Consider the following 20038-nt stretch of genomic DNA (forward strand, 5'->3'; position numbering starts at 1 on the left):
GCTATATATCATCTATTAAAGTCCTGTTTCTAATTTTAATGTGTTGTATCCACTCGTCCGTTTCTAATTACCTTTTAATGTTCATCTTTGAAATCGAAATAATTTCACATCTTTTTAAAACATGAGAGTCAACCAGATGTCACTTAATATTTGATGCCGAATGCCTCACGGTGTAGTTTCTGACAAAATTTCTCCTTTGTTTCCTGCAGAGTGGAGAAAGAGAAGGCACAAGCAGTTGAGCAACAGGCTAAGGTTAGTGAACAGAAGAAGGCAGAGGACTTCAAGGCCCAAATGGAGGCTCACCTCAAACAGCAGCGCTTGGCTGCCCGGCAGGTGGGGGAGTTGGTACTAGTCCCACCTGGCAGCGAGTTGACATTTTTAGCCAAATCCATGCACACCAAAAGCACAGTGTTGATATATTCGTGTGGTTTGACTTATTATCTAAAATTCAACGCATAATTTTTTGTTGCTACTAAAGTATAGTTGACACACAGTGTTACATTAGTTTGAGGGTAATTTTGAAATACGTTTTCCTGCAAAGTTCCAATCTGTAAAATCTCTGTAGTCCATGAAAAATCAAATTCTACTAAAACTCTGTAAGAGTTTGGTGTGATTTTTAAAAATGTATTTAAAATACTTATTTACAAATGCAGTCAACATTTCCAATTTTGAAGGCATATCCTCAGCACCCTCAGGAAATAACTACCTAATATGTGTTCAGTTTCCTTGTCTCTCTTTTTTTTTTTTTTTTTTTTTTTTTTTTAAACTGATTGAATCAGATGACATTTCTAAATATACAAAACTAAACTTTTCTTCTGAGGAACGAGAAACTGTGTGAAATACCTCACATTCTGTTCACGCGCATAGGATGTTCACAAAAGCACTCCTGTCGAGACTGGCTGTGATGTCGCCAGTGAGCAGTTTGCAGTGGCAGGAGATAGTTCAGCATTGCAATATTATCTTAGTACACCTCTCGCCTCCAGCAGTAGCTAGCTCTGCCCAGGCCAGAGTCTTTCTGAGTCTCCGTTTCCTCATCTTTAAGTTACAATACCAGCAACTCTATTGGGTCAGTCTGAGCATTAAAGAAGATAATTATGACAAAGCGTTTGCCATCAGGTTTGAAATCATTGGCACCTATGGTTTTTTTTACATGTGGAAGCTTACATTGTCATGTTGGTAAGGTCAGGAAGTGTTAGCAATCTATGATGGAAGGTGTACAAATTGGCTTTAATAACCCTCTATTGTAATCAGGCTGTACTTCCCTGCGTAAAATAGTCTAAAATATTTTTTCTGTAAAAAAATGTTTAAACTGAGTGATATAAGAAGTTTAGAAAAGATGTTTTCTTATAATTTTCAACTTGCTTGCCTGTATGTCAACTTGGATAGTGATTATTTAAATACTGACCTGTGTTTTATAATCGGATAAATTAACACTACAGTAAACCAGAAACGTTGTACAGTTCCCATCATTTGCCGTGTGCTCTAAATCCCACCGCTGAGCCGCAAGGTGTTCCTGTCTTCAATACGATGACCTGTGTCTCTTTTATTTGCCATCTGAAAGGTTGGACGTTTGTATAGGCTGGAAAAATTTGATTGTGCTTCATTTTTGAATGAAAGACTTACTACTTTCCATAAAATAGGTGTGGTTTAGAGTCATAAAAATATTGGCCTGCATCAAGAAATTAAATTGAAGGGCAAATTTAAATACGTAGGTTCAGAAATAAAATCTTTTAGAAATTTGGTGCAGTTTCTTAGCTTTGGAGAAATAGTGGGTGGACTTCTTGCAGAATGGTATCGTTTTTATTTGGAACTGTTTCGGTTCATGTTTTCTCTCCCTGACTTTTCTAGAAACGATTGGAACAGCAGAAGCCTACGGCAATTGCAGCTTCCACCGCTTCCCCAACGAACAGTACGACTAGTACCATCTCCCCAGCGCCGAAAGTGATGGTGGCCCCCATAAGTGGCTCAGTTACGACCGGAACTAAAATGGTACTGACTACCAAAGTTGGATCTCCAGCGACAGTGACATTCCAGCAAAACAAGAACTTCCATCAGACCTTCGCTACGTGGGTTAAGCAAGGCCAGTCAAACTCAGGTACACGACTGTTCTTAAAGAAAAGATTGCTTTCGTTCAGGAAAAAGAAATTTCGATTGTTTACCGACTGAGATGAAACATTTCTTTAGAGAATTGTTTTCTTCCTGCAGCTGATTGAGCAATCAAGCTGCCACAGTTGGTTTGTTACAGATAATATTCATGATATGACATGAGTGAAACTCCTCTCTTCCATTATTTCCCTCTCAACATTTACATAGTTCACTTACTTTGAGTGGAGAGGAATGTTTTTCTTAAAAAGACAAGAATGAGCCACATTTCATGCCTTGGTGCCCTTCCTAGAAGTCACTACGTTGCTGGTTATTTTAAATCTAAAGCTTATTAAATGTCTTATACCCCATTAGCCACCAGCACAGCTGCCACATCTGCTACAACCATTGCCAGCACAGGTCAGACGTTCCAAATTACAGGCAATCCAGTCACTATGGCAGGAAAAGTAATTACCAAACTGCCACTTCCTGCAAACAGCAAGATTGTCGCTGTAAATGTGCCAGCAACACAAGGAGGTAAGGGAAATGTGAAGAGTTTTAATTCACATTTGCCAGATCATACTGTTGCCATTATTTTTCATTTCCTTTTCACTGATTTCAGTCCTTGGACCTCACATTCTATGTAGCCCACTATAAAACCCTGCCACACGTAGTTTCTCCTCAGAAACCCAGTGACACCTGATGCTTGTTATGAAAGGGGCAGTTGCTAATGACTTCTTCATCTTTTTTTAAGGCGTCGTTCAAGTACAGCAGAAAGTCCTGGGTATCATTCCATCAAGTACAGGTACAAGTCAGCAGACCTTTACTTCATTCCAGCCCAGGACAGCAACAGTCACAATTAGGCCCAATGCCTCAGGCTCTGGAGCAACCACAAGCACTTCACAAGTAAGAATTCTTTACAGACTCCTTTTGTTTTAAAGCGTCAACCGCATCAAGTTGAAGTTTTTAGAATGGCCTCTTCCAGGATTAACTTAGCTCCTCATCTTCCTTTACCTTTTACTCATCTATGCCAAGGTACTGACTTTCTAAAAAATCTGTTATATATCTAAGCATAAATGACATATGAAATGTTAATTTTCAACATAATAGCATATTAGTTTATGAATCAGAAGAAATGCTTTCTAGGATTCTGTAGAGAAAATTCCTTCGTATAAAACAGCAGACAGCATTGGAGCCCTGAGGGAAACTTGGTATGCAACTGAGAAGTGGAATGAAAAATAGAATCCGTGGCATTAGAGCTCGTTGGTTATCAGCCGACATGCACACGTATTAGATACATCATTTCTTTGGCTCTGGTATCATGGAAGAGGTTTCAAGTTTTGCAGACTTGAAAATGTTCTGGACGTAACTGTAAAACTGAAAACAATATGCTCTGTAGTCTCTCCGCTAAAACTGTGAAAGGACATTTGGTTTCCGATCTTGTATGCTGTGGGTGACAGGTATGTGTTGGACCTCAGGGAGAACACGACCCAACGTTTTTCTCTGAACAACTACGGTGATCATAGGACAGAGCTTCACTGAGCCTTGTGCCTTCCTTCTGGTCTGTAGGCTGTACTTGATATCAGTGACAAAGAATTTTGTATGATCTCATTTGGATTAAATTTTCTTCCCTCAGAATTCCATCGTTATTCTGATGCTTAATATAATTTAAAATGTAATGCCCAAGAGCCTTTGTCATTTCCGTAGATGTAATTATCAACATAGGATGTTCAAAGACTGTGTTCTAAGTCCATCGTGCTATTTTAGTCTTTTAAAAGCATTTTAATTCATTCTCCTTTGTGTCATTTATAGGTAATCACAGGGCCTCAGATCCGCCCTGGTATGACGGTGATTAGAACACCACTCCAACAGTCAACACTAGGAAAGGCAATTATTCGAACACCCGTGATGGTTCAGCCAGGTATTTGTCCCTCCAGCATTTTCATTTTACATCTAAACATCCAGTCTGGGAAATCTATAATACTCTGTATTGGCTACTTTGCATACTAGAAAATACTAATTTGGATGAATACTTCAGGCTGTGATCATATAGTGGTTACTACTCTGCATTGTGAATGAGTATTCAAAGCATACTAAATTTCTAATCCATTGTGGAGTACATTCATAGATGTTATTTCATCTCTGGCTGTGCCAATGAGAGAAAATAGATCCAAGTTTGCTTAATAAAAATGTTTTAAAAACCTCTAGTAGATGGAATATATACTAATTCAAATCATTGGAATAAAGAAAATGAGGAAAGACAACAGTCTGTGTGGCAAAAGACAGAGATAAAATCAAGGAAACAGCTAAGAAGCATTTAAATGGAAAGCATAAAAAAAAGATTAACTAACAGAAAAGGGCAAGGTGCCTGGCTGGCTCATTTGGTAGAGCATGCGACTCTTGACCTGGGGTTTGTGAGTTCAAGTCCCACTTTGGGTGTAGAGATTAATAAAATCTTTAAAGAAAGAAGAAGAAGAAAAGAAAATGGAAAAGGGCACATGTTATTAAAATAAGCCATTCTTTTGCAAGGCTAATCTTGAGAAAGGGGAGCAAATTGCTGGTTTACAGAATTAGGAATGAGAAAAAGTGCTATAAAAATAGAATGAACTTTTTTTAATCAAGTAGAATTATCCTTCTAATAAGACTTTGGAGAGGGGTACCTGGGTGGCTCAGTCGGTTAAGCATCTGACTCTTGATTTCAGCTCAGGTCATGATCTCCTGGTCCGTGGGTTTTAAGCCCACATATTGGGCTCTGTGCTGCCAGCACAAAGCCTGCTTGAAATTCTCTCCCTCTCTCTGTGCTCCTCCCCTACTCGTGCTGTCTCTTTCTCTCTCACACTAAATAAACTTAAAAAAACAAAGACCTTGGAGAATTTTCACTATCCATATTCAGGAACTAAATATGTTTGAATAATGAAGCAGAAGTGTATACTAGGCTTATAAATTCCAAGTCTCGATGACTCATCTCAAGGAGAGAAATCTGCAAAGTTGCTAGAGGATTTCCTACAAAAAAGAATTCTAGACCCTGGTTTTATGGTAAAATTCTTTGAAGTGATTAGGAAGCAATTTCTTTCTTACAAGAAGTAGTTACAGGGAATAGGGGGCAGAAAAGATTAAATCTTTTCCATTCAGTTTGCAATTTTAGCACAGTTCTAAAATGAAATAAAAAGTATTGTTTTGTTTTTGTTTTTAAATTTTATTTATTTATTTGGGGAGGAGGGGAGACGGAGGGGGAGAGAGAGTCCCAAGCATGCCCCGCATTGCCAGTGTAGAGCCCGATGTGGGGCTTGAACTCACAAACTGGGAGGTCATGACCTGAGCTGAAATCGAGAGATGCTTAACCAACTGAGCCACCCACGTGCCCTTGTTTTGTTTTTTGTAAAGTCAATTTTCTAAAGCCTAAACAGGACTTACCCCAGAAAAGAAAGTATGATTCATTATTTCACTTAATGCTGCAGCAACAATTGGTAAACTTCAGTATCTGTTATTGTTCAAAACTAGCTGTCAGGTAACTAAAGGGAACAGTAAAACTAATGTAAAGGAGAAAAAGAATTATAGATGACAAATGATAAGAAACTTACAAAACAAAAAATTGGGTGATCACAAGATGTACAGAGCCTTTTGTTCCCTTTTGCCTTTTGTTCCCTTTTGCCTTCTGTAGCTTCAGTTACGTGTTTGACTTGCATATGTGAGTCCGTAAACCCATAATTGCACATGAGTGTGTCTTGTGTGTCGAGGAAAAGCCAGATGGCCAGTGGGTCTGGTGAGGCCCAGTGGAGATGAGGAGGAATTCTAGGAGTCGTGGCCAGAGAGGCGGAGGAGGGGTGGATGTGTGTAGCGTACCTCTGATTGTGGTCCGATCGATCGGCTTATCCTGTTCCTCCCACCACGCTAGCCTTTCCCAAAATGGAATTCACAGACTCCCTGGATGTAATACAATTTTTAAAATAAAAAAAAAAATGTTTATTTTTGGGAGACAGAGAGACAGAGTACCAGCACGGGAGGGGCAGAGAGAGAGAGAGACACAGAATCCGAAACAGGCTCCAGGCTCAGAGTTGTCAGCACAGAGCCCGACATAGGGCTCAAACTCCCGAAGCGTGGGATCATGACCTGGGCTGAAGTCGGATGCTTAACCGACTGAGCCACCCAGGCGCCCCATAATAATTTTTCAATATTTGAATTTGCATTTTGGTGATTATCTCAAAACAAATTAACATGAACATGTTGTTGGGTTGATGATGGGTGGGAGGGAGGGGAAAGTGGGTGATGGGCATTGAGGAGGGCACCTGTTGGGATGAGCACTGGGTGTTTTCTGGGAAACCAATTTGACAATAAATTTCATATTAAAAACAAACCAACCATGTACGTGTTGGGGATCATCTGAATGACCGTCGTATGATCGTTACCAACCCTTTAATCCATTTGTGTTTATGATAACATCATATCAGTACCAGGGGAATCAAGTAAAGTAATTTTTCATGCATTGTTCCTCAAACTGCAGTACAGGGACATAATGTGGGGTCCAGAACTCAAATTAAAGCACTTGACTTCACATGATGTACTTTGTTTTTTGGTTCATGTTAATAAATGGGAGAGAATAATGGAGAAAAGTTTTAGAAGAAAGCGTAATGATGGAAAACATACGCTGCTGGTTGTTAGAACATATGATACATGACCAGGATCAGCACTGGTCACCAAAGGAAACTAAACCAATAGAATCACTTAAAGAGGCATTATATGTGAGAATTTGCAGTGTGATAAAATTGTCATTTTGAATCAAGAAAGAAAGACAGTACTTATAGTAAATGTTCCTAGAATAATTAGTTTATATTTTTGTGGGGGAGGGGGCTGGCTAGACGTCTGCCAACATATATCGTAACTAAGCACTTACTTGGGAGGATAGATCTGATTAGAGAATGCAGGAAAATTTTTAAAGCAATAATTAAAGCTACAATAAAGAAAACAGACACACACAACTTTGTTAAAAAGAAACAAAAGGCAGAATGCAAAGTAGGAAAAATAGGGGTACTGGGGTGGCTCAGTCGGTTAAGCGTCCAGCTTCGGCTCAGGTCATGATCTCACGGTTCATGGGTTCGAGCCCTGCGTCGGGCTCTGTGCTGTTGGCTCAGAGCCTGGAGCCAGCTTCGGATTCTGTGTCTCCCTCTCTCTCTCTGCCCCTCCCCTGCTTGCCCACTCTCACTCTCTCAAAATAAATAAACATTAAAAAAAAATTTTAAAAAGTAGGAAAAATATATAGTTATAATTTATATCTTTAATCTCTAAAAATCAACTATAAATAAGTAGGAAACATAGAGAAATGAGAAGGAGTGTGGAGAGAGAGCTCACAAATGAAGCATCATGACTTGACAGGGATTTAAATGCTGACCCTCTATGGTAATGGAAGAAATTCAGATACCATGATACTGTCAGACCGTTTCTGGTTGCTGGAATATTGTACTTTACCGATAGTACATAGGGTTGCCAGGGGTCCAGTGAAGTAGAATCTCAGTAATGGTGAGAGTGTGAGTTGGGATAACCTATCTAAAATTCAGTTTGGTACTGTGTTCCTACTAGAAACGCAGTAATACTGAGAGGAGTTTATTTTAAGGAAAGAACTAGAAGTGCATAAAAATTTATGAACAGGGATTTTACCGTAGCATTATTTATTAAAAGATAAAAGGGGAAGGTATTTTGAATAACAGAAGACATTCAATGTTATACATAGGCAAGAATCTTAAACACCATTCATTAAAAGAAATACATACAGAAATACCTATGTATTCACCTATGGAACAAAAGACAGAAAGTGAATGTAAAACATCATAAATGTGATGTGATTCACTAATTAATAATGAATTAGGACATTATCAATGTAAAATTAGCTGCCAGATCATTACTCTTAGCAACTGTTCCACGGCAGGGAGCAGCGGATTCCACCTGTCTTTTCCTCCAATTTCAGCAAGTTAAATGAGAATTAAAGTTTTTAGAAGACTGTTGAGCCATCCTAATTAAAATTCATTCATCCAGTAGATGTTTATTAAGCAATGAACTCTGGATCCATTCTTTGAATGTTTTGCCCTAATATTAAGGATATAGTGATCTTGACCCCGTGGTTCTCCCAAACTGGTGAAAAGCTGTAGGAAGAGCTCGTTCATAAACGAGTGGTTGGTTCAGAATAGTCCTGTTATGTTGAAAAGTCATATGAAGTCACCATATATTAGATTGTCATCCTATTTTAAATATTCCTCAGGAAAGGCAGCCTTATAAAATGCCTTATTAGATATATATTTCTTCCTTCAGTCTTCCCTCTTGTCATTTTAGCTTTGGCCTCCCAGGAAGAATATTGTTTTTTCAGTCTCCTGCAGATAGCAGGAACTGGGGAATGGCTGTGTGAGCTGAGCGAGAGTAGCTTCACTGGCAACCAGGTGGGACTGTGGGCGTGGATATATGTCTGAGCACATCCTTGTGCTGACGGCATCACATTAAGTCTTTTCGAAAACTGAGAAGAGTGCCTTCACCTGACGCGTTGACTGCCGGGGGGCATATAAGCATTCATAACGTTTTGCTGTTTGTGTAGGTGCCCCTCAGCAAGTGGTGACCCAGATCATTAGAGGGCAACCCGTTTCCACCGCGATCTCTACCCCTAATGCAGTTTCCTCAGCACCGGGACAGAAAGGATTAACTTCGGGAACATCCAGTGCAAATGTGCAGCCTTCACCCTCCCCGGCCCCTCGTCCCCAACAGGGACAGGTGAAGCTCACCATGGCTCAACTCACTCAGTTAACACAGGGCCACGTAAGTAATGGCATTTCGTGGTAACTCTCTTTTTCCAGTTTTCATTTGTAATTCCACTTAGTTAACTCTAGAGGTGATCCGTTTTATTCTTGCAGTAAGTTTAAAAACAGGTACTTATTCTCAAAAGATTAAAATGTACTTTTTAAAGAAATGGCTGCTTTGTAGAGTCAAAAATACTTCTTAAAGGCGAGATATAATCCGTTTCAGTCATCTAGAGCCCTTAGACTGTGAGCTGAAACAGCCAGATGGATAATCCTCTTAAGTACCAAAACGTTACTAGTTGACCAATTTCCATTGGAAAAATAAGACTTGAGTACATCAGCTGCTTCCTTGCAAGATTCAACTGTTCTCAGTTCTTCTAGTAGTAATCAGTAGGTTGAGTGCAGTTCCTTTAAAAATCAAGGAGATTTTCTTATGGAAACTGATGGGCTGATTGTTTAAAAATTTAAAACGGAAGTGCAAAGGAGAAGGAATAGTTATAATACTGTTGACGAACAGGAGGCTTTGCCCTGTATGATGACCTGATATCAAAATATTTATGATAATGCCTCACACATTAGTACAGAAAGGTGCAGACAACTAGGACAGATAGATGAATAGCGCAGCAGAGAATGCAAAAAGTGACCCATGCCTATGTGAACACTTGTTCCATGATAGAGATGTCATTACAAACCATTGAGAAAGGAACAGACTTTCCAGTAAATGGTGCTGGGAAAATTGAGTTTATATGGAAAACTGTGAAACTGGGCCACTACCTCACTTCCAAACTCCTTTCCAGGAGGATAAAAGTCCTACCTGTGAAAGGTAAGAGTATAATACTTTCAGAAGATTAGAGAGAAGAACACCTTCATAACCTCGGGATAGGAAAGAAAGGCTTTCTTACTTACACACAAAAAACACTAACCATAAAGGAAAAGATTTATAAATTCAACTCCACTAAAAATAAGAACTTCAGTTCATCAGACATTATAAAAAGTAACACAAACACAGACTGTTATCCAAAACATGAAGAATTACTAAAAATAAGGCAAAAGAGCAAAAGCTCAGTAAAAAAAAAAAAAAAGTTGGGGGCATACAAACTTGATGAGGAGAGAAGAAATCTAAATGTCCAAAGTGAAAAAAACTACTGAAGTCTATTGGTAACGAGGGAAATGGATATGAGAACCGTGTACATAAGAGGTTGGTATAAATTAAAATGTTGGTCAAGATGAAGAGCTGGCGAAGACGTGAAACAAAATACACTTCCATGTGCAACTGCGGTAGTATAAATTGGTTTAGCCGTTTGGACGACTCCAGGCGTGACCTGGCAAAGTTGAGGATATGCATACCTCTGGTCCGGGAGTTCTCCTGTATTCCCTAACGAAGTTCTTGTTCACGTGAGCACCAGGATAATGAACATGAGTCTTCATAGCAGCACATGGTTCACCAGAGTAGAAAAGTAAGAACAGCCCAAAAGTCTATCTACTGTCAGTTCAATAAATTGTGTTGTAGTCCTACAGTAATGAAAATGAAAAACCGTGGCCACACAGAACCACATTGTTGAGCTGAGGGAGCAAGTATGAAACTTACATTATGATTCCATTTGCACAAAATTCAGAAACGGGCAAAACCAGCTGTGCTGTATAGGGATACAGGGCTGCTGCATTGTCCGTCGAGAGAAGCTTCATTCCCGTCATGTTTTTCACGGATGGCATTCGTGAAGTTGTGAACCTGTAACCCCAGAAAGGTCTATATGTAAGCAGTCGCACTATGAAGAAGTGTGACGTTACCGTAGCAGTGAGAACAGTGGTTACCTCCAGAGGAAAGGAAGGGAACGCAGATCAGAGCAGATCTCCGCAGGGACTTCTTGGATACTGGCGACGATGACCTGAGTGCTGATTTTATAGATGTTTACTTTATAATTATTTTTTAAACTATACTTGGTGTTTTATGCATTTTTGAACGTGCAAGAGTAAACAAGGGACTCATGAGTAAAGTATATGTGCATTAGTATATGAACTTGGTGGCGTCAGCCTGGGCTGGTGAGAATTCGGGGTGGGTTGTTTCACTTTGATTTCTAACTCTCCGCCATGTCCCTAGTAGTTAATTTTCCTGGATTAACAAGTCCTGGACAGAAGTGGCAGTACATACAGAGTTCTTAGTTAGTTCCTGGTCCCCATTTTGGTAACTACCTGGGCATTAGCGACCCTCACGACTTGTCGAAACCCTAAGCTTTTTCTCCTTCAGTGCACACAGACACACACCATAGGTAATCTGGTACATACTGAAAAAGTGAAACCAGGAGACCTGGGTTCCTCATTTTTTTCTCACCTTTAAGTTCATCTCTAGCTTTGGGCAAGTGACTTGAACTTTCTAACCTTGAGTTTCTTAATTGGTGATAAGATTATAGTAATATTTTCTCTCCCTACTCCACGAAGTCACAAGTCCATTGTGAGAATCCAGCGAGACAGTATATACAAAGATGCTTTGAAAATTACAAAATAATACGAATATAAGAAGGTTTAAAATCAGAATTTTGTGGAGACATTCGTCATTCACTTCAGTGCCCTTATTTTGTAGATAGTAGGGAAATTTGGATCTGGAGGAGTAGTGTTACTTGTAGACAGATACCTGGCTGTCCATTTGGAGAGCTTGGACTGGAACTCTGGGTCATTAGTTCATATTTTCTCCATTAAACAACATCAGTCTTTCCAAATAAATATTCTTACTTCAGCTTATCTGAATTCCTTTCGATGCCGTTCTCTAGACCTTCAGGTACGTAGTTTCATTACGTTAAAGGGATCTTTCCAACGTAAAAGTGGTGTACTTAAAGACTGACGCTTTGAACACTGTTTACCTGTTGCCCATTGTTCTCCATAGGGCGGCAATCAAGGTTTGACGGTAGTGATTCAAGGACAAGGTCAAACGACTGGACAGCTGCAGCTGATACCTCAAGGGGTGACTGTACTTCCGGGCCCGGGACAGCAGCTGATGCAAGCTGCCATGCCAAACGGTACTGTCCAGCGGTTCCTCTTCACACCTTTGGCCACAACAGCCACAGCGGCCAGCAGCACCACCACCACCGTTTCCACTACGGCAGCAGGTAGAACTTGGGGGTATCAGAAGTGCCGCTTGTCGCTGCACAAGTTGCTGGGCTAGTAGAGGGAAAGGAGGCCCAGTGTTTATCTTTGGGAAGATCATGCCTGAAGCCAGTGAGCTTAAGGGCCGTCCGGTCCACCTCACAACATCTCTTGTTCCTACAGGTTCCCTGCCACCTCCATCACCCCGTAAAAAATACAGAAAATTGGGGCGGGGGGTCAAAAGCAGTGGGTATCATGGTAACTGTGCCCACACTTGCTTCTTGCCCAGCCTTGTGGGCACCACTGGAGTCATGGTGCCTCGGGGCCACCAATGGATTACGCAGGTAACGTCGGGGAAGGTTGATGTATCCAGCTCATGGCCCGCACTTAGCTGCAGGTCCAGAACCACTGTGTTAGCCTCCCACTGCCGGCTGCCCTCACCACGCCCCAGGAAAACAATGAGGGTTTAACGTCAACCTGTCCCAGAAGTCCTGGCTGATTTCTAGAGACAGGGCCTGGCTCCCCGGTTAGGAGAGTCCTAACTCAAATGTGTCTCTGGAGTGTCTCTGGAATGTCTAAGGTGTCAGTCTTCTATACTGAAATTCAGAATTCGCACCTTTAGGCGATCCCCTGCAGATTCTTCTTTAACCAAGGTTCTGTGTCGTAGAGTCATAGAAACATTTGGTCTTTCTTTTTCACAGGTACAGGTGAACAAAGACAGTGTAAATTATCACCCCCGACACAGGTGCCACAAGCCAAAACCTTGCCACCAGCTCAGTCATCAAGTGTGAGTCCTCCAGAAGCCCAGCCACAGACTGCTCAGCCTTCAGCTCAGCCCCAGCCCCAATCCCAGCCCCCGTCCCCAGCTCAGCCTGAAGTGCAGACTCAGCCTGAAGCTCAGACCCCAACAACTGTTGCATCCCATGTCCCTTCTGAAGCACGACCCGCCCAAGCACAGTCATCCAAACCCCAAGCCGCAGTACAGTGTCAGCCTCAAAGTAATGTCCAAGGACAGTCTCCTGCTCGCGTCCAAAGTCCACCACAGACTCGAATACGTCCATCGACTCCATCCCAAGTGTCTCCCGGACAGCAATCCCAGGTTCAGACTACAACCTCACAACCGATTCCAATTCAACCACATACCTCTCTTCAGACACCTTCCCAGGGCCAGCCACAGTCACAACCCCAGGTACAGTCTCCAACTCAAACTCTTTCATCAGGACAGACGTTAAACCAAGTTACTGTTTCAGCCCCATCCCGTCCTCAGCTGCAGATACAGCAGCCGCAGCCCCAAGTCATTGCTGTGCCCCCGCTGCAACAACAAGTCCAGGTCCTCTCTCAGATCCAGTCGCAGGTTGTGGCTCAGATACAGGCTCAGCAAGGTGGTGTGCCCCAGCAAATCAGACTCCAGTTACCTATTCAAATTCAGCAAAGCAGTCCTGTGCAGACTCACCACATTCAGAATGTGGTTACAGTGCAGGCAGCCAGTGTGCAAGAGCAGTTGCAAAGGGTTCAGCAACTCAGGGATCAGCAGCAAAAGAAGAAGCAGCAGCAGATAGAAATTAAGCGGGAACACACTCTCCAAGCTTCTAATCAAAGTGAAATCATTCAGAAACAGGTAAAGTTATTAAGTAAAAGCAGCATGTTCAGTAGCTTGAATGATTGTGCTGTGCAGTAGACCTAGTGTTGGTTGTGTCAGGTTTCCTACAGGAGGCAAAAGTCGTTGACGGTTCTATTTAGAAAGCAGCACTGGATTGACGAAAAAATACTGAATGACTGCCATGGCTTGGAACTCTTCTTGGATGTGACAATCAGTGCTTATTAGAAAAACTGCCTGTGCTGGGGGAGAACTAAGATGGGAAGGATGGAGTTAGGAGTTTCCGCACCATTGATCTAGGCCTTGAAGGTCAACTAAGCTTACAGCCGCTCAGGCATCAGGAGCGCTCTGAAGTTATTTGCAGTCGTCACTCCTTAGTTTGCGTGAGGGACACATTACAGACGATTGAAACTCCTTTGCGTTTCCAACCACACCTTTGTTAGAGGTGGAGATTCTTCTGTTCCATAGCTCAAATAAAAAGTGGCATCCTACAATAGCGTCTTAGTGAAGTAAGGCAATTTAGAGGAGTTGGCATTGCTGTACTTAAGATGAAGTCACGTGTACAAGATCCTGAAGCATTGCTGAGGGAAACTTTCTTTGCGTCAACAGCGTGCACCAATCAGCATTAGTCAGGAGGTTGAGTGTGCATCCCATGCACACTTTCCAGTGTTCCCAAGCCATGAGACCTGCGTTCAGTTCCTGGGTCTCCCATTCACAGTCCACGACACTGTCCTCTCTGCCCTGAGCTCCATATCCTCCTTAATACTCCCTCTCTTGACAGCCACGTGAGATTATTGTAATGATTAAATGAGGTCATGTGTATAGAAACACTTTGCATTTTATTTTTTATTGGGATATGTTTGACATACAGCAGTGTATAAATTTAAGGTGTACAACACGTTGATCTGGTACGCGGATATTTGGAACATGAGTGCCATTGTAGCAGCAGTCAGCACCTCTGTCACGCCATATGAGCGACGTTCCTTTGCAGTGGTTGGATTAATTGAGATCTTGTCTCCTAGCACGTTTGAGGATTCTAATGCAACGTCGTTAGAAGTACTTTTTAAACAATAAAGGGATTTTAAAGGCGTGTGGTAATAGTCTTATAAATCGATGTCCTATGTATGTTCAAATGCATTATTACCCAGCGTTTAGTACCGTGTAGTCTGTAAACTTAGAATTACTACAATATCTGTCTTTATCCTAATCTCTGTGCAAAGTGGGACGGGGAGGAGAAATTAATACCTAGGAAGAGAGCATAATGGTAACAAAAATGGCTGTTGCAGAGTGACAGCTGGGTTAAAATTACAGCTTCTATTCCTTTTTTCGTGTCAAACAAGTGAGTTAATTTTTTCATGCCTCAGAATCTCATTTATAAGATTATCCCTTTCGGTGTTGTTACGAGGAATAATTGAGGTAACGTCAGGTGCTTACGTAGCACAGTGCCCAGTACACGGTAAGCACTCAGGCCATGTTGCAGCTCTAATTCTGTTTATGTTCTGACATAAAACTCTTACAGTTTTCTTTGGAAAACATACATGTGCTCAGATTTCTGCTGTTAATCTGTATACCAACATGTAGTCATTATAAAATATGCACTTTGGGATTTTGTTCTGTCCTGAAGGTGGTGATGAAGCATAATGCTGTAATAGAACATTTAAAGCAGAAAAAGACCATGACTCCAGCTGAAAGAGAAGAGAATCAAAGGTAGGAAGACATGTTTATAACCCAGCAACACAGGGTCTCATTGTACGTTGGCCTTTCCTCTTTAGCATGTACACGGACAGGACGTCTGAGTTTAAGTTTTTTTGTTGGTTTGTTTTGGTTTTTTATCTTGCCTGAAGTTCATTAAATGTGGATACTTGGCAATACTGGGTGCTCGAAACTGGTCTGAATCACTCTTTGAAGCTTTCCGGTCACAGAAAGTTTGTGTATCAACCGTAGAGACATAGAAAAATGATGTCTTGAGCTTTTCAGAATGACATGCCCAGCATTACATGGATTGTGTATTTCTCTCCAGAATGATTGTCTGTAACCAGGTGATGAAGTATATTTTGGATAAGATAGATAAAGAAGAAAAACAGGCAGCAAAAAAACGGAAGCGCGAAGAGAGTGTGGAACAGAAACGTAGCAAGCAGAATGCCACCAAGCTCTCCGCGCTGCTCTTCAAACACAAAGAACAACTCAAAGCGGAAATACTAAAAAAGAGAGCGCTCCTGGACAAAGACCTACAAATTCAAGTGCAGGTAAGAAGGGATTTCCTTTCCTTCCATGGCCAGTGTTGAGCATGTCATTATATTCTTTTTTTTTTTTTTTTTCCCTTGCCTCTTTGGTTACGCTTTACATTTCAGCTAGTTTCTAGAACTTAACATTTTTGTGCATAAACTAAAAGCAGTGGGACACATGTCTTTTCAAACACGACAGAGCTTTTATATCTGAAGGCATCTAGTAATCTCTCAAGTAACCACTCTAAGAGAGGTCAGTCGGGGCGCCTGGGTGGCGCAGTCGGTTAAGCGTCCGACTTCAGCCAGGTCACGATCTCGCGGTCTGTGAGTTCGAGCCCCGCGTCGGGCTCTGGGCTGATGGCTCGGAGCCTGGAGCCTGTTTCTGATTCTGTGTCTCCCTCTCTCTGCCCCTCCCCCGTTCATGCTCTGTCTCTCTCTGTCCCAAAAATTAAAAAAAAAAAAAAAATGTTGAAAAAAAAAAAAAAGAGAGGTCAGTCTATTGATGTAAAGAAAAACATTTTGAGCACCTTCTTAGGGATAGCGTTTATTCTCTATGACATAGTCTCGCCAAAAGTTATCAGAAGCCAAGTTTCATGAGAAAGGTAGACCAAGAACTACAAAACAATGTCGGAAGAATGAAAAATAAAGAGTGCCCATTAAATAAGCGGCATCTGGGTGGCTTAGTCAGTTAAGCATCCAACAATGGGTTTTGGCTCGGGTCGTGATCCCATGGTTCATGGGTTCAAGCCCCACATTGGGCTCTGCGCTGACAGTGTGGAACCTGTTTGGGATTCTCTCTCTCTCTCTCTCTCTCTCTCTCACAAAATAAATAAATAAACAAACAAACAAACAAACAAACAAACTTAAAAAAAAAAAAGAAGAAGAAGAACACCCATTAAATAAGACCCCATATTTTCTTGTCTTGTAACTGATCCTGTAGGCATTGCTAACCCTCTGCTTGCTTGGGGGGGTTATTTAAAAATGAAAGAAGACATCTATTCATGCATATTTGAACAGCTTCTTAGAAGTAGGCTATCTAAAGCATACCTAAATGTGCCTTGTATATTTTATTTTTTTTATTTTAATTTTTTTTATTTTTTAATATATGAAATTTACTGTCAAATTGGTTTCCATACAACACCCAGTGCTCATCCCAAAAGGTGCCCTCCTCAACACCCATCACCCACCCTGCCCTCCCTCCCACCCCCCAGCCTTGTATATTTTAAAAAGATGGGAAGTATTTTTTTTTTAATTGATCAGCCCAGCAACCAATGGTTCCACAACTCTGAGACATTAAGAGACCTTCCCACTAAAGTCAAAAACCAGGTGACAGTGCCAAAAACCACCATTATTATTTATTACCTCTGGAAATTTCTTTTTTTTTTTTTAATTTTTTTTTTCAACGTTTTTTATTTATTTTTGGGACAGAGAGAGACAGAGCATGAACGGGGAAGGGGCAGAGAGAGAGGGAGACACAGAATCGGAAACAGGCTCCAGGCTCCGAGCCATCAACCCAGAGCCTGACGCGGGGCTCGAACTCACGGACCGCGAGATCGTGACCTGGTTGAAGTCGGACGCTTAACCGACTGTGCCACCCAGGCGCCCCACCTCTGGAAATTTCTAGATAGTGTATTAAGTCAAGCAAAAAAAGAAGGTAAAATGTTTATTGTATATGATACAACATTATATTATATTGTATATATAATATCATAATGTATAATATTATATCAACAGCCCCACCCTAAATTTTATGAGAGGATTCAGTGAGGTAGTCACTCACTAGATAAATGTCGAGACTACAACCGTTGTCAAAGGGCAATAAACAAAAGCCAATTCTTAGTAGCAAATATTCCCTCTCACCTTAAATTAAGGCACATCTCATAGCAGGGGCACTTGGGTGGCTCAGTCAGTTAAGCGTCCAACTTCGGCTCAGGTCATGATCTTGCAGTGCATGGGTTTGAGCCCCACATCGGGCTCTGTCCCAACAGCTCAGAGCCTGGAGCCTGCTTCAGATTCTGTGTCTCCCTTCCTCTCTGCCTCTCCCCTTCTCACTCTCTGTCTCTCTCTCTCTTTCTCAAAAATAAATAAACATTTAAAAAAATTTTTTTTGTGTGTGAGATACATTTCAGGGCCCCTGGGTGACTCAGTTGGTTAAGCATCCGACTCTTGGTTTCAGCTCAGATCATGATCTCACGGTTTGTGAGTTCGAGCTGCATTGGGCTCCATTCTGTCAGTGTGGAGCCTGCTTGGGATTCTTTCTCTCTCTTTCTCTCTGATTCTCTCTCACTTGTGCGTGCTCGCTCTCTCTCAAAATAAATGAGTAAATTTTAAGTTTTAAGTAGGGAGGGTTTTTTTCTAAAGATACATTTCAGATCAAAAATTTTAATGTAAAAAAGGAAACCACAAAAATAATAGAAGAAAACAGGCCTGTCATCTTTGTAATCTTGGAGTGGGGAAAACCACTCTTGCGCATTACAGATCTCAAATGCTTCAAAGGAAAAAGACAGATTTGAAGACAGAGGAAAAAATTTTTTGTTGGAATAAAGAAAATACAATAAACAATATTGAAAAACAGATAGCAAACGAAAAAAACATTTTATGATATTTATGACAGAATTAGTATTTCTAAAATTTAAAGAGCTCTTTAAGTCAGTAAGAAAAAGGAGAACATAAAAACAGAAAAAGATGAACATTAGTTAACTAGATGAGGGGAAATCCTGTCACTGCAATGTATACTGTAAATATATCTTATAGTTTTATCAGGGATACCTCAATAAAGCAGAAATTAAAAAAAAGAAACACTCTAATAATGTGTGAGACACACAATTTTCAAATTAAAAAATGCCAAACACCAATAAATATACAAAAAGATAGTCAACCTAAATACCAAGGAATGAAATGAAAAGACTGTGGTTTTAGAGAAAATATGTATTTCTAGAGAACATTGCATCAGTGTATGAAAATTCTTTAAAATGTGGATATTCTGATCCATAATTTCACTTCTAGAAATTCTTCTAAGAAACAATTAGGCAAGATCTGTAAGCAAGGACATAATGAATGTTAATAATAATAATAATAATAATAATAATAATAATAATAATAAAAGTTTGGAATCATCCTGAAATCCACATAGTAATCGGATTTCTCAACAGAAGGACTTTAGGCCCTTTCCATAGGTCAGTTTTTTTTACACACTGTAAGAACCAAAGCATTTACTAAATGATAGTATCACCTTCAACACAAAAAATGACCTTGCCCCTCCACCTACATTCTCAAATACTCTCTAGAGGTACCTCAGTTGGGAACCACTGGATTAAATGCATTTGGGTGTCCACACAATGGACTGCCATTTTAACAAAATGGTGAGTGCAGAATTGGTACTTTTTGTTTTTAATTCCTTGGGGAAAATTCTCTGTGAGAAAAGTTTGAATGAAAAATTCAGCTTGTGGAATAGGATATAAATGTGACTTATCCATTCAATTCATGCAGCTGGTATTTAACATCTAATGTGTGTCATATGCTATTCCTACTCCATCTTCTGCACAGAATGGGGATTTATTTATAATCTGTATTCTTTACATATAAATAAATAAATTGGACATGTACAGTCCGATGTCTTTGAAAACAATTAGCTTGGCCAACAAATGAAAATAATCTAAGTCAGGGATTCTGGGTGGCTCAGTCAGTTGGGCGTCCAACTCTTGATTTTGGCTCAGGTTATGATCTCACAGTTCGTGAGTTTCACCCTGTCTCAGGCTCCACTCTCTATCCCTCTCTCTGTGCCCCTCCCCCATTCGTGTTCTCTCTCTCTCTCTCTCTCTCTCTCTCTCTCTCAAAAATAAGTAAACATTAAAAAATTCTGTAAGTTGGGGCACCTGGGTGGCTCAGTCAGTTAAGCATCCGACTTTGGCTCTGGTCATGACCTCATGATCCATGAGTTCGAGCCCTGCGTCACGCTCTGTGCTGACAGCTCAGAGCCTGGAGCCTCCTTTGGATTCTGTGTCTCTCTCTCTCTCTCTCTCTCTCTCTCTCTCTCTCTCTCTCTCTCTGTCCCTCCCCCATTTGCACTCTTTTTCTCTCTCAAAAATAAACATTAAAAAAATTTATAAGTCATTGCACCCCCCAGAGATGACTGTTGTTAAATAATTTCAGAATATAACTTACATTATATTTAATGTATGTATCCATATGTAAACTCAGTTTATACAAAAACAGAATCACACTAGAGACAACACATACGGAATATGTCTCTACTCATTACAGTGTGCAGCCATTTAAAA

The 20038-nt window shown here is 40.7% G+C and overlaps 1 protein-coding gene across 14 annotated transcripts in view; it reads left to right on the plus strand.

The window, feature by feature from the left end:
* Window positions 1-20038, plus strand: part of BPTF (bromodomain PHD finger transcription factor) — a 147856-nt gene that overhangs the window by 105594 nt on the left and 22224 nt on the right. For 8 of the 14 annotated variants that reach the window (XM_058703799.1, XM_058703797.1, XM_058703803.1 and 5 more), the window contains 10 exons: window positions 210-333; window positions 1849-2095; window positions 2458-2619; window positions 2837-2988; window positions 3895-4003; window positions 8660-8877; window positions 11737-11959; window positions 12638-13554; window positions 15158-15240; window positions 15554-15779. In XM_058703799.1, coding sequence (XP_058559782.1) covers window positions 210-333; window positions 1849-2095; window positions 2458-2619; window positions 2837-2988; window positions 3895-4003; window positions 8660-8877; window positions 11737-11959; window positions 12638-13554; window positions 15158-15240; window positions 15554-15779 — 2461 coding nt within the window. The remainder of the gene's footprint in view (window positions 1-209; window positions 334-1848; window positions 2096-2457; window positions 2620-2836; window positions 2989-3894; window positions 4004-8659; window positions 8878-11736; window positions 11960-12637; window positions 13555-15157; window positions 15241-15553; window positions 15780-20038) is intronic. The other 6 variants (XM_058703808.1, XM_058703810.1, XM_058703809.1 and 3 more) reach the window with 5 other exon arrangements.

Source organism: Neofelis nebulosa, chromosome 16 (assembly GCF_028018385.1).
Source record: "Neofelis nebulosa isolate mNeoNeb1 chromosome 16, mNeoNeb1.pri, whole genome shotgun sequence".
NCBI lineage: Eukaryota > Metazoa > Chordata > Mammalia > Carnivora > Felidae > Neofelis > Neofelis nebulosa.